Below are 14873 nucleotides of genomic sequence, written 5' to 3'. Positions count from 1 at the left end.
CTATCAAAACAGATACTTGAAACTTGCTCATTTTTTTGAATTTTGGAGGTCTTTACTACACCAGTTCCATTACTCTGACCCAAAGTGTTTCCTATAAGTTAAGAAATAGTCGAGAGTTCCATCTCTCAGGCTTGGTTATAGCATTTGATACTTAAGTAATGGCCCAGGGTGGGGGAGGGGGATGACATAAGCAATTTCTTTATCCTCACTTCAGGTCCCAAAGACAAATCCAGTGCTTGACTCTCACTTTGGAGAATCAGTGAGTTTATTGAGCCGCTTCACAAATCACAGGTGATGAGTTGCTTACAGGATTAGTCACTCCACACACAACCTCATCTAGAAAGCTTCCTTAGCAAGACTGAGAAATACCCACTGCTGCATAGAAAGAGCCCATGTTCTAGATCTCCTAGGCCTCTGTAAACTGTAGCCTGTTCCCCACGCCATGTGAAGAGACACCACACACTAGGGGAGACTGGATACTCACATGAGAATCATGTACCTTACTTTGCTCCTCTAGGAGGAGTATAAGGGGCATGAGGGGTGTGTACGATGGAGATGCCAAAGTCTCCAAGATGGCAATTGCTTGTCTCAGAGGACCACCACTAGTGCCAAGGTTCTAAGTGATGTGCATTGTGTCTAGATAAACCAAAGATCTGAAGACATGGTCAAATATTTTCTACTACCTCTGTTTCCTTTATCTTGTCTATGTTATAATTTCATTTATTGTGTATTTTAAAATTATGTGCATGTGTACATTGATTGCTTGTTTCCAGTTCAAATACGCTTGCCTCTCTTTCTCACTTAATCTCACTCCTGTTTATCTCCCTTGTCTACCTAGACAGGCTTACTTAAACACACACACACACACACACATAACACACACATATGCACACAATCACAGAATACACATACCATACGCAGACCAAACACACTGTACTGGTTAGTTTTGTGTGAACTTGACACAGCTGGAGTTATCACAGGGAAAGGAGCTTTAGTTGGGGAAATGCCTCCATGAGATCCAGCTGTGGGGCATTATCTCAATTAGTGATCAAGGGGGGAGGTCCCCTTGTGGGTGGGACCTTCTCTGGGCTGGTAGTCTTGGATTCTATAAGAGAGCAGGCTGAGCAAACCAGGGGAAGCAAGCCAGTAAAGAACAACCCTCCATGGCCGCTGCATCAGCTCCTGCTTTCTGACCTGCTTGAGTTCCAGTCCTGACTTCCTTGGTGATGAACAGCAGCAGTATGGAAGTGTAAGCTGAATAAACCGTTTCCTCCTCAACTTGCTTCTTGGTCATGATGTTTGTGCAGGAATAGAAACCCTGACTAAGACACACACACATCACACACAAACACACACCAAGCACTATACACACAAACACACACACACACATACACACACATATGATTCTGTGTTTCTATATAAAATTTAAGAACAATAATTAAAAGACATCATATAGTAGGTGTGCCTCATTTAATTTATTTAATGTGACTATCTCCAGATATATCTGTTTCATGGCAAACCACAATACTTTGTGTTGGGGACTGGACTTGAATTAGTCTCTCCTGCTCCTGCCTGACAAATGCTATGATTATAGGCATGCCCAGCAAAAACTTACTTGTTAATGATACAATAATATTTAATATTTTATTTTATATTTAGTTATTTGTTTGTGTGCAGACAGCAGATGCATATGAGTATAAATGCTTACTGAGTCCGGTGCCATTGAATCCTCTACAGATAGAATTACTAGCAATTGTAATTCAGGTGCTGTGGGTAGTTGAAACTAAATCCAGGTATTCTACTAAAGCAGAAATTTTTATTAACCATTGAGCCATCTTCTCAGCCTATAAAATAGAATAATTTAATTTTAATATTTACTGTCATGTATAAGCCTTGAGAATATGCATTACTCTTTTCCTCTCTTGTAGTACATTGCTACATTGGTTTTACCTACATTAGTTTTGTTTAGGGTATAAAGGCTTAGTTTTTTAAAAGAACACGAAAGAATAACAATATTAACATTGACTTTTATTTAATTTCCCAGATTCAGGGGACACAGAAGTATTTTTTTTCCAGATTAAAAATGCTATAGGGCACAGCATAAGGTAAGGCAAAAGTGGAATGGGACTGAGGTGGGATGAAAAGCATCCCTCATCACAGACTTCATGGTACCTTCATCTCAATGTCTGCAGGAGGTGAAGTAGAACTGGTTCCTGTATCACTGGTTTGACCAGAGTCCTCACTCAGGGCCCTCTCAAGACTAGAAGGCAGGGAATGAATAAATCTCTCACGGAAGTCCTGGCCCATGAAAACATAGAGCATCGGATTGAGACAACTATTGAAGTAAGCCAATGAGCTTGTTGGATCAACAAACATGTCAAGAATTGTATAACTACCACTAAACAATTTCTCTTTAAACCAGACTGTGCCCAAAAGGGCCACCAGCTGAAAGGGAAACCAACAGATAAAGAAGGAAGCCACAACTGCTGTAAGAACTCGTAAAGGACGGCTGGAATTAACAAGGGTTCTTCTGTGGATCTTGACAGCGATGAGTCCATAGCAGATGGCAACAATGGACATGGGCATGCTGAAGCCAATAAGGAACCTGATGATCCCTCTAGTTGTTACGAACGTGATAGCTATGTTCACCTTTTCTTCATCAGTTTGAGCCCAGGATCTAAAGTTGAATGTACAATACACATCTCCTCCAGGAATTCTAACAGTAGTCAAGAAAATAAAAATCGGCAAAGTGAGAATCAGAGCAAAAATCCAGGGCCCAACAACCACCTTCCTAGCCAGGCTCACAGTGCGGTGGTTCTGAGCCCAGACTGGATGCAGGACACAAATACAGCGGTCCAAGGCAATGACAGCAATCAAGAAGACACTTCCAAACAGGTTTATATCTACCACAATGTGAACTAATTTACACAGGAACCAGCCAAAAGGCCATTTTTCTTTCATAGCCATTTCGACAAGGAGGAATGGTAGAGTTGCTGTGAAAGAGAAGTCAGCCAAAGCTAGATTCAGATACCAGATAGTTGTGACATTGTGTGGCATCCGGAATCCAGCTACCCAGATCACTAGTCCATTGCCCAACACACCAAGGAAGAAAGTGATGGAGACAACCACCATCGAAAGGATCCACAGGACTCTGGAGATGGTAGAATCATAGACCACCACATCTGATCCATTCAGATGGATGGAGTAGTTGGTTTCCATTTTGTCTGCACCTGAAAGTTTTCAAAAACAACCATTTCTCAGATATTTGGCTCCTTCTGACATGACACTTATTTAGAATATACACCATCTTTTACTACAGGAGAGCATTTTAGCAGTAATATTCCCAAACTAGCACTTTACTGGATGCCTTTCTGGGGTAGCAAAGCTCTCCCCATTTCTCATATTCTTAAAACTATTCCTGCTTTTAAACTAATTACAAAAAATAATAAGCCCCCATGTCTCAACAGTGATACTGAACTGAGGGTGAACAGAGAGGAAAATGTGAGTGAAAGGAGTTTAGCACTTCAAGGAAATCAAGTAGACCATCCTTCAGTAAAGGCTTTTCATCAGTTCTCATGTTCACAAAATGAATAATTCAGTGGAGAGATGTCAAAACCTTCATCAAAAAGATTTTTAAAGATTTATTTATTTTCTGTATGAGATTACACTGTCATCTTCAATTGGATCCTATTACAGATGGTTGTGAGCCACCATGCAGTTGCTGAGAATTAAACCCACAACCTCTGGAAGAGCAGCGGTCAGTGCTCTTAACCACTGAGCCATCTCTCCAGCCACAATCAAAAAGGTTTTTTGGCAAAGTAATACACTCCAGAAAGAAAGAGTAAAAGACTCAGAGAGAAAGAAAAACAGGCACACAGAAAGACAGACAGACAGACAGAAGAATAAACAAGAGATACTCAATGGGATGACCCATAGAATGAGTACTGCCCAATGGACTCTGCACTATAGATTTCAATGGCATTTTAGTGAAGATTTATGAGGTGATATATATATTACTCACCTCATAAATATATATATATATATATATATATATATATATATATATATATTACTCACCATAGATAGATAGATAGATAGATAGATAGATAGATAGATAGATAGATAGATAGATAGATAGATATGGAAAAAAGGTGACCCTTTAATTGTGGTAGACCAAATTTGAGTATTGATCTTCTTGAATTTGTACAAAGAGGTTAAAACCACCACAGTTCAAAGGATATTGTAACAAAACAGGGCACATGCAGCCCCTTGTTAATGTATAAGTGTGGTTTCTGGTGAGGCTTGTTGGTATCTTGGTTTCTTATCTAATACAAAGAGAATGTTTAAACATGAAGGAACATTCTACACAGAGATGAACAGAGGAACAGGTAGGTACCATCTCTATATTCAATCCAGTGCCTTTTTAAGGTGAAGTTTCTACCACCTTGGTATACAAAGAGTATGCATGACTGCACAGTTTACTGTTATGAGTGTTAGAGGGTGAATTTTAATGGAGTTTGTGGACTTCTGAAAGACCAGGCATTCTGTATTTCATGTGCTTGGAATTTTGAGTGGCCTATATAAAAATTCTAAAAGGTTTATCATTTCTTATTTTTTTAAGACTAGAATGAGGTTAATAGGAAATATGACCCTGAAAACTATATAAAAGGACAGACTTTAATCTAGCTAGACCTGAGACCTCCTACCACACCACAGGTGACAGATGCTGCTGAATGTGTCTGTGTCCTATGTCACACAATCTGATCACTTGCTCTTTGCTAAACAAATCACGATTTTGTTGATCAAAGTTGTCTCTCCATCTACTTTTGAATATATACCCTGACCAGGCTAGAGAGTATTTTGAATCTTCACTGCTTCCTAAGGTAGAACTTGAGCCATGCTCACAGGACACAATTCTACTCACACATCTACTAACCTATACCCCCATTAAGGATATGAGACTTGGGCTTAATGGTAGCACACTTATATAGTGTGCAAACAACTTTAGGTTCTATCTCCAGCAATATAATAAAATAAAAGTGCAGAAAGAAATTTTATCAATTATTAATTAGTCCTGCCTTAGAATGTACTTGCATAAAATATAGGGTACTTTTGCACCACCATAAATGTTCTAGACTTTCAATGTATCTTTAGAAGGAATAGTAATACTGACCACTTCTTAGTTGATTGGTTGGGGGGGTGGTTTTGGTTTTTTGTTTTTTGTTTTTAATGTGTGGTTGAGAAAGAGGTTAGTTAGGTATCTCAGCTGACCTCATATTCCTAACTTTCTGCTTCACCTTTCAGAGTGCTAAAATTATAAAGGAATGCTAGAAGACATCAGTTCACAAAATTGCTCTTTGCTGTACTAATTCTATTAGTCTGTCATGGATTTTCTGGGGTGAGTAGACATGTGTCATGTTTCCCCAGGAAAAGTCACACTACACACAACGATAATTTACTCAACTGTAAATCTCATGTCAATATTGAGAGACAGCAGTACCACTGTTTTATCAAGCCAAAGCCATATTCTAAGGATTTTGGTAGAGTATTGTTTGTGGTTTTGGTTTTGGTTTTGTCAAAAGGGACAAGCATTGGAACCCTAATTTAATTCTAGAGCTTCAAAATTTGTATCACTAATATGCCTCATTTGATATGAACCTGCCACATTAGCTGACTATGCTCATATGGTAATGCAATGGTGATTTCTCTCCTCTGTTTCTCATAGCAATTCCTACTTTTCTTTTCTAACCCATTCTTTTCACTAAGATCCTAACCAGGACATTGTGTAATGTTTTTCAGGATTTCTCAACCCTAGCAGTGTTGACATCTGTCAGTACTTAATTATGGTTGGGTTTAATGGAGTCCTGTACACCACAGGATGTGTAGCAGCTCTTTGACCTTGGCTAGTAGATTCTGGGAGCAACTCTTGTCCAGCTATGATAACCAAAATACCTATAGATGACAAAAATTCTATGGAAGACATAATGACCCCTAGTTGAAAACTACTTCTATAGTATAGAAGATAGAAAATATAGGTAAAAAGACAAATATACTAAAGGTCCATCACTCTTTTGTGCAAGACAGGAACTCTGAGTCACAGAAGAAAACATGTGCTGCTTAGGATGGTCTTTGTATGGTGAAACCCTAACATATGACAATTATTATAATTATCTTAGGACACACATCCCCATTTTATAACTAATGAACCTCTGACTCTGAGGAAGTTACTTTCAGAAGCAGCACTTTTTTGCTAATTCTCTCTACTATTTACCATGCTCATTTCCTGTTTAATATGTGCATACATACTCCAGACTGGGAAGGGGCTGAAAAAAACTTCTCAAAAAATAAGAGCATTGTCTGCTCTTCCTGCAGATCTCAGTTCAGTTCCCAGCACTGTCATGTAGGTTTATATCTTAAATTCAATGCCAGGAGATCCAATGCTCTTTGCTGACTTTTTCATGCACCAAGAAAGCACAGGGCAAACAGACACACATTTATGAAAAATGCCCATACATATTAAGAAATCAAAAAGTAAATTGGATGCTAGAAATGTAGTTTAACATTAGAGCATCATCCTACAATCATTTAGTAGTAAAGGACCAGAGGTGTGAATCAGTGGTAGATTACTGCCTAGAATCCCCTAGTAAGGGGCATGATTATTAGCACAGGATCCAACTAGCATATGAGAAACATTAAATTCAGTTGAGGATGGAGGCAAAAGGGGAAAGGAGAAAAAGAAGGTAATAAGCTTTGTTTCATTAAACAGACTTGTTTCTGTGGAAAAAACTCACAGCACAATCTTAGAACCTATAAATATTCTTTCTATTTTTTCCCAACTCCTATCTTCTCATTAATCCACTCCATATTGTCTTGGGTCTTTGGAACTGCACCAGATTTCCACCTTCATAGATGTGGATTCCAGACAGCCAGACCCAAAGTTCTCAGCTCTTATCCTGATACCTCCCATGGCACAGTACCAATTAAACCCTCTTCTTTATTCTGAAATCACATAAAACTTATGCTTTAAGTTAAAAAGAAAGATACACACAACACATTGTTGGTTACCTTTATAGCATAATGAATGGACATATAAAAAGCACATTATAGCATAATGAATGGACATATAAAAAGCACAAGATTCAGACTCCTCCACTTGACTTTCTAAAGGTGTCTTCAACTGAGTTCTGCATGATTTCAAGGCAAGCACTTATACACTGACCCATTTCCCCATACTTTTAAGTGTTTCTGTTCAACACATATTCTAAGTCAAGAACTCAGCAGCCACCTGGTAAAAATAAATATGACATTAAACATCTCTTCACAGGATTTTAGGAACTGTCCATCACAGATAGCTGCCATTCAAAAAGTAAGTTTCAGTTGCTGGAACACAACTTACCACCAGCTGAGGTCTCCAACCTACACCTGAACTCTTCGGTTCCTGTGGTGTAAATGAAGTACTTGGTTCTCACTATAGACTTAAAGGAAACTCTGAGAGGAACAAGAAAGCTGAAACCAATCTTGTTGTAGAAACTCTAGGTTTCCTAAGATTCCCAGAAGCCAGGCAAATGGGATGCTATTGGAATCCTTTTATTTCATTCTATTTTTTTTCTATGGGCATTTTTCTTAAAGTTGTGTGTGTATGACATACATGCTTAGTGTCCTCAGAGGACAAAAGATAGTACTGGATCCCTAGGAACTGGAGTTACAGGTAGTTGTCAGAAACAATGTGGGTGCTGGTAACTGAACCTAGATCTTCCAGAAGAACAGTCAGTGCTCTTAAATTCTAAGCCATCTCTCCAGCCCAAGTGGAGTTCTTAGAATCATAGTGTAAATGTTCTTCTACCATTGATCTGTAGAAAACATGAGTTCGGTCCTATCAATTTCTGGCCCTAGCATCTGTGTTCTGGTTTTTTGGATTTGGTTCTGATTTGACTTTAAAAATGCTGTGAACAGTCTGACATGGGCTTTGGCAACCAAGCTCAGTTCCTTTACAGTAGAGCTATACCTGTTCTTAACCACTGAGACACCACCCTCCCAGACCTTTCACTCTTTTTTTAAAAATTGGAAGGAGTTGGGGCTAGAAGGATGGCTTTGAGATTAATAGCACTGAATGCTCTTTGAGAGGATCCAGGTTTGATTACAGTGATCTACATAGTGGCTCAAACCATCTACAAATACAGTTCCAGGGTACTCAGTGTCCTCTTCTCGCCTTGGCAGGTACCAGACACAAACACAGTGCACAGTCATACAGGAAGTTAAAACATTCATACATTTAAGAATAATTTTTCTGCTTTTACAACAGGAAGATGGCCTCCTACAGAGATCTCTCAATGACTAATAGCACTTACTGCCCGTCCAGGGGAGCCAACTTCATTTCCCAGTGCCTACATCAAACAGGTCACAACTCCCTATAACTCCAGATCCAAGGAGACTAGACATCTGCTCCTGGCCTCTACAGGCACAAGCACATATACACATGAAGACTGAGATGATCATAAGCACAATGTTGCCTCCATGCTTATTAAACAGTTCTAACCGCACATGTATGGATTTCTTTCCATATGAAGACATTCTTCACATCTCTGTGGACAACAACTGGGTGTCCTAACAACTCAGGTCTTTCCTAACTCAGATAAAAGGATAGATGACATAGACACTACCACAGTTAGATAAATGTCAAATGTAAACTCATGGTCACATTCTTTAGTTTGTGCCAGGACATCTCTGTCTCTGTCTCTCTTCATGTTCCCTACTAGCCACTCTCTTACCCTCACATTTTGAAAACGGGTTCCCATGAGCCCAACCTGTCTTTAAACACACTAAGTGCACATCTGAACTTCTGATCCTCTTGTCTCCACCACTTGAGTGCTTGAAATACAAACATTTACAATCATCACCGGTTTATACAGGACATCAGGCAGGTTAGAGAGTCAGTCTGCTAATTGATCTATACCTACAGTCCACAGTCATCTTCTTTAATATACTGTGGAAATTGAATAGATTTAAGGTCATCATAGACATAAGAATCACTAAACCAAAGCAGAATGGTTAGTTTGGAAAGGTTGGTCACTACAAATCAACACACTCTGGATGTCTTGAAGTATAGCAACTGATTTTGTCACAGTTCTGGATGCTGGAAGTCCAGGATCACAATGTTGGTCCCAGGGCTTCTCTTTAGCTTACAGTTGGCCATCATCTCCTCTCTGCATCCTCACATACACATTTCAGTAAGCTTACACCACCCTGGTGTTTCTTTCCTTTCAAAAAGACAGCACTTATATTGGATTAGGACCCCACCCTTATGGCCTCATTTAGCTTTAATGGTTCTTTAAACACTATAAATCTGAACAATCACATTCTGATGGAATATGAATTTGGGCTTTAACTTGAGAAAGAATAAGAATCCAGTTTCTTCCCAAAGACAAGACTATGTTATAAGTTGATGAGAGAACAATCTAGAGGCTGGGGTGGGGGGCTGACAGGAAAAGTGAACTTATCATAGGCCTTCATTTCAAAACCAAGGTCTGAAAGGAAGACAGTGGTTGGCATGAGGTGTGATGAAAGCTTTCACCCAGAGAGCCTGTCAGAAGATAAGAATGTTTTATAAGACCGAGATAATATTTGCTACACTGGAATTTGTGGTATGTACTCTGTTCAGTTTTCTCGTCTATTCTACTCAAATGAAAATTGTATTTGTAACTATCATGACTCTGAATTCACAGGTAAAATGACTGATCCTCCTAAGCTATGGTGGCATCCAGCCACAATTTGTGTGGTTGTTGTTGCAGTCTGCAAGAGAGAGCATCAAGTGATTTTAACCACTGATACCCTCTCCCCAGTCACACCAACACCAGTTGTTGTACAGCCTGCAGGCCAGGAATAGTTTTCTTGTTCGGTTACATTTTTTTGTTTTGGTTTGGGTTGTTTTGCCTGAACAACAACAAATGAATAAAATATAATCTGTGAAGTGATGTGAAATACAACTACTATCTTTTTAAATGATGCACTGTTGGCATATTTTCTGTGTATTCATGCTATAAAGTTGAGTTGAGGATCCTGAAACGTTTTAGGTATTAAATATTAACTTTCTCATTCTTGATAGAAGATGCCCAGCCCTGGTTAAATGGCTTAAATAACATAATTATCACCCAACAAGTCACCTACCAGTTCTAACTGAGAACCTCCATAGTTCCCAGAGGCACTTAATAGTGGTCTATTATCTGACAGTATGATTTTGGTATCTCTAGCAGGGAGGACCCCCAACACAGAGCACAGTGAATTGCCATTTCCTTTGAGTTTGCATAGATTGTGCAAACATTGCCACACAGAGCAGAAGTCTACCCTAAGACTTTCCTGATTTTCTTCACCCGCTAAATTGTACCCAAAACACACATGCCTCAGTATTTGTACAGATGCTGTGTGATCACCATGGATTATTGGTCTGGAAAGAACAAAGCTTCAGTAATAGGGAAGGTGGGGTATGAAGGAGCTAGATTCCCATCAAACTGTCTTCAAGAAAAACAATCAGAGTTCAAACAACCTGGCACTCTGTTCATCAATTACTCTCTACTGATTCCCTCTCTTGTTTTCTCTTGGGATGTGAGGCCTTTGCTATGTAAAAGTGATACCCCTTACTACTATTTCTCTGAGTTCCTTTTGAGTTTGCATATCTTCACTCCAATAAGTTCACTGATTTACCAAGTTGGATGTGACATATTCATTAATTTTTTTTGTCCTCCATGTCCTGTCTCAAGTAAATAGGCATCTTTTGATATCCCTCCAGGAAAAGTCTCAAAACAGCTCCCTTTCTTGGGAACTTTCTAAAAGGTGTTCTTTCTGAACAATCACAAAGATATGTTGACAGAAGTGTGGGCTATTGTGTGATGGATCTTGGAGACTGTGACTAAGTGTAGAATGGCTGACCATCTCTGACTGTCTGAACTGTTCACATTTATCTTCCTCTGTCTGGGTATGTAGTTTCTATTTCTCTCCTCTCCATCTCTGCCTTTTCATTGTTTATGATAGGTTCTCTTACCCCAGTCTCATAGCTTTTCCATATAATCAGAAGGTTCTTGGGCACCTAGATTCCTTCTGCTCGCTCTATCCCACCAAAAATGGAGCAGATGAAAGTTCTCAGATTCTCAAGTTTCCAGAACAATCCAACCTACTCACCAAATGCAGTTATGAAAAAAAAGAAAAAAGAAAAAAAAAGTGACTTGGGTATAATCTCAGGGTTCTTGTAAATCACAGAAAACCATTGTTTCTTGTTTACTGTTTCCTGTTACCCAATGCATTTCTGGTGTTTCCCCTCCCCCTGTTGGTTTTGTATATTTTCTGCTGAGCCCAGTAGAGACAGGCTTCTTTCTTCAGGAGATCACCTGTAGATCTGTCCAGAGGAAGGGTCACAGCTGTTGGAAAGTTCAGGTAAGAAACCTTGCCTAACCCTGTAGGTGGAACAACAATATGAACTAACCAGTACCCCCAGAGCTCGTGTCTCTAGCTGCATATGTAGCAGAAGATGGCCTAATCAGTCATCATTGGGAAGAGAGGCCCCTTGGTCTTGTAAACTTTATATGCCCCAGTATAGGGAAACACCAGGGCCAAGAAGTGGGAGTGGGTAGGTAGGGGAACAGAGGTGGGGGAGTATAGGGGACTTTGGGGATAGCACTTAAAATGTAAATGAAGTAAATACCTAATAAAAAAATTGTAAAAAAAAAAAAGAAGAAGAAGAAAAAGAAATATTGCCTAGAAATCTGCACAACTTGATGAGAATGCATCCTGCAGATTGGCCACATGATAGACTTTGTGTGGGAGAGGGATGGGGATGTAGCTTAGTGGGTAGAATGCTTGCCTAGCACACACAAAGCCTGGGTTTTGTCTCTAGTACCACACTAACCGCACAGTGGCACTCCAGCATCTCAACATTGGAGATGTACAGGCAAGGGAATCCACATATTAAGGTAATCCTTGGCTATGTGTAGTAAATTGAGGTAATCTTGGACTACATAAGAGCCTGTCTAAAAATATAAATAAAAAAGAAAGAAAAGGAAAAATTAAGTTCAGTCGTGGAAAACCATAAAATAAAATGATAAATATGGGCAACACATATCACTCTTTTGGGATGTTTTGCCACAAAAGCAAGTCAAAGGTGTGGTTGGGAATTAAAGGGTGGTATGAAAGTGAATGGTAACTTGGATTGAAGATGAAATGTTCTAGAAAATATTGATGTGTCCATTTGTAGGGAGGAATCAAGGAAAAGTGTTGAGTATGTACTAGTTAGAGATAGCACTCCTGGAAAAAGTAGGTTGTGAAAAATCTGTGGGAAAAGCAGAAGCCAGTTCTAAGGCTGTGATAGCTACTATCTGGTCATAGATATGAAGCTAAAGGAGGTGCTTCAGGAGAGTGGAGGGCAGTGGCTGTGCACAGGGTGGGGGGCAGAATCTATGTGGGCAGTGATGAACCCCCAAGCAAACAAGTCCCAGATCTTTCATGAATTCACCTCTGTCTCCTCCAGAATTGCTAATTTTATTGTTTTTCCTCTCTCAAATCCTGAATTTCTTCTATCACAATGTTGATGTTGTCTAATCAAGTTCAATCTTATCAGGGTCTGTAGAAGGTGAGGATGTAATACAGTGATTGAAAGATTTAACGAGCTCTGTAAACGGTGTCCTACAACATTCCTATTCAATCCAAACTACAATCTTGTTCCTCCAAATAGTAGATGGGACTATGTGTTATAGTTCTTCTGCTTTTGTATGTTGTGACCCATCATTGCAGAATTTTCCTTCTTCATTTTGTAAACATTGTTATTCATTGCCTCATAGATTCTTAAGAATAAACATCCCTCAACTCAGCTTGGTGATCAGGGTTTGGTAGAATGTGGAGGAAGAGGAGACAAATAGTTTCTAAAACTATAAACCGTTTAGGGTCAATGGTAATGTGATCTACACAGGTGATTTTAGGCTGTCCCGTGGGTGCTTTAAGAGAGAAGAGTGGCAGGGCTGTGATTGTAGCTCAGAAGGAAGAGTATGTGTCTAGCATACAAGACCTGGAGTTAATCATCTTGTAAACTGAGGATTGTTCATACCTGCAATCCCAGAGTTAGGGAGTGGAGAAAAGAGAACCAGAAGTGTAAATCTATCCTTGGCAAATTTAAGATTCATAAGACCATGTCTCAAAAGACAAAAAGCAAAAAGGATGAAGAAAAGGAAGATGAGAAAAGTAGAAAGAAAATGAAGGCTATCTGGTTTTGATGGCACACATATGTAATGCTACTATTTGGGAAGCACAAGTAGAAGGACTGTTAATAAGTTCAAGATCAGCCTGATTTACCTAGAAAATTGCAGGCCAACCAGGGCTATATAGAAAGAACTTACCTGAAACAGGAGGAGGGGACAGAGAAGAAAATGGGAGAGAGAGAGAGAGAGAGAGAGAGAGAGAGAGAGAGAGAGAGAGAGAGAGAGAGAGAGAAATGAAGGAAGTAGGAAGGACTTACCTTTAGTTTAATATTTGTTCAACACTTCCATAACCTTATCTAACCAAATTTTCATTTCAGCATGCTGTCAAGGAATGTAAACATTATTAATGAGGCATTGCAATTTGATTCCTCCATAGAATTTTAAATTTGATGGTCATTGTCACTCTTTCCCATCTCAAATTGGAGTCTATTATGTGAGTCAACACACCTCCCAAAGTAGTATGGCAGAACAGGGTCAGAAAGAGATCATTGCTGAAATTTCAGACTGAAAGATTGAATAATTTTTAAGAAATTAATAAATGTCCCAGGACCAGTCTATTTTCTAATTTTCAGTGTCATAATAAAAACAAAAACAATAAAAAGTAAATCCTCTGGCAGAAGAGATGTCTCAGTCAATAAATTCTTTGCTATGTAATAAGTACCTTTATTCAAATCACTAAAACACACATAAAATCTAGGTGCAGTAGTATGAGTCCTCAACTTCAGCATTGGGACTAACATGTGGGGCCAAAAGGGAGATGGGCAGATATCTGGAGCTCATTGGTCAATCAATGTAGCTCTAAGTTTAGTGAGACACTCTGTCTGAAAAACACAAGATGAAGACTTATTAGGAAGGCACATGACATTGACCTCTTACATCTATATGCATGTTCACAAATACACATACATTTAAAAAATTCGTTATTCAGTCCATGCTACTTATCAATCACTAATTCATGCCTAGTCCTATTAATGCATTTTATTCCCTCTACCCTATTTAAGGAAGTCTGCAGTTGATATGAGGTGAAGCCATTTTGGACATGAATAATACTATACATACATAATCCAGTGAAATCTCAGACCCACAACTTATTAGAACCTTCCTTTCTCTCCTGTTTTTTCTTGCCTTAAATCATATTGAAGAAATCTCACAGACAGAGAGAACATTATTTCTTTCTATCAAGACAGTCTCACAAAGGGGCTAGAGAGACACGTCTTGGAGAGATGTTAAGAGTGCTTGCTGTTCTTGAAGAGGTCCTGTGTCCAGTTGTTAGCACATAAGTCAGGCATGTCACATCTGGGATCCACCATCTCTGGCATTCTTGGATATCTGCACTCATACACAGATACATACACATATATACATAATACAAAATCAATTCTAAAAGCTAATTTCAATTGGTTATCCAATATCAAATGATCTGCCTTGAAAACATACATACAGTCGGGCGGTGGTGGCGCACACTTTTAATCCCAAAACTTGGGAGGCAGAAGCAGGCAGATTTCTGAGTTCGAGGCCAGTCTGGTCTACAAAGTGAGTTCCAGGTCAGCCAGGGCTACACAGAGAAACCCTGTCCTGAAAAAAGCAAAAAAAAAAAAAAAAAACATACATACAAGTCACATTATATAGATTCAG

General features: G+C 39.2%; 2 protein-coding genes across 2 annotated transcripts in view; one reads left to right on the top strand and one right to left on the bottom strand.

Moving 5' to 3' along the window:
* Positions 1-2018: 2018 nt before the first annotated feature.
* On the bottom strand, positions 2019-7472 carry Fpr2 (formyl peptide receptor 2). Its single transcript, XM_021221694.1, has 2 exons — positions 7397-7472; positions 2019-3230 (listed from the first exon to the last, which is right to left on the bottom strand). The coding sequence occupies exon 2, from the start codon at positions 3217-3219 to the stop codon at positions 2164-2166; it is 1056 nt and encodes a 351-aa protein (XP_021077353.1). The 5' UTR covers positions 3220-3230; positions 7397-7472; the 3' UTR covers positions 2019-2163.
* Positions 7473-11385: 3913 nt separating this feature from the next.
* The window catches only part of Fpr1 (formyl peptide receptor 1), a 7954-nt gene continuing 4466 nt past the window's right edge, over positions 11386-14873 (top strand). Inside the window, exon 1 of the mRNA XM_021221780.2 lies at positions 11386-11424. The gene's annotated coding sequence lies outside the window, so the exon portion shown is untranslated. The remainder of the gene's footprint in view (positions 11425-14873) is intronic.

This window comes from Mus pahari, chromosome 21, assembly GCF_900095145.1.
Source record: "Mus pahari chromosome 21, PAHARI_EIJ_v1.1, whole genome shotgun sequence".
Classification (NCBI taxonomy): Eukaryota; Metazoa; Chordata; class Mammalia; order Rodentia; family Muridae; genus Mus; species Mus pahari.
This window is presented reverse-complemented; position numbering and strand designations above follow the sequence as displayed.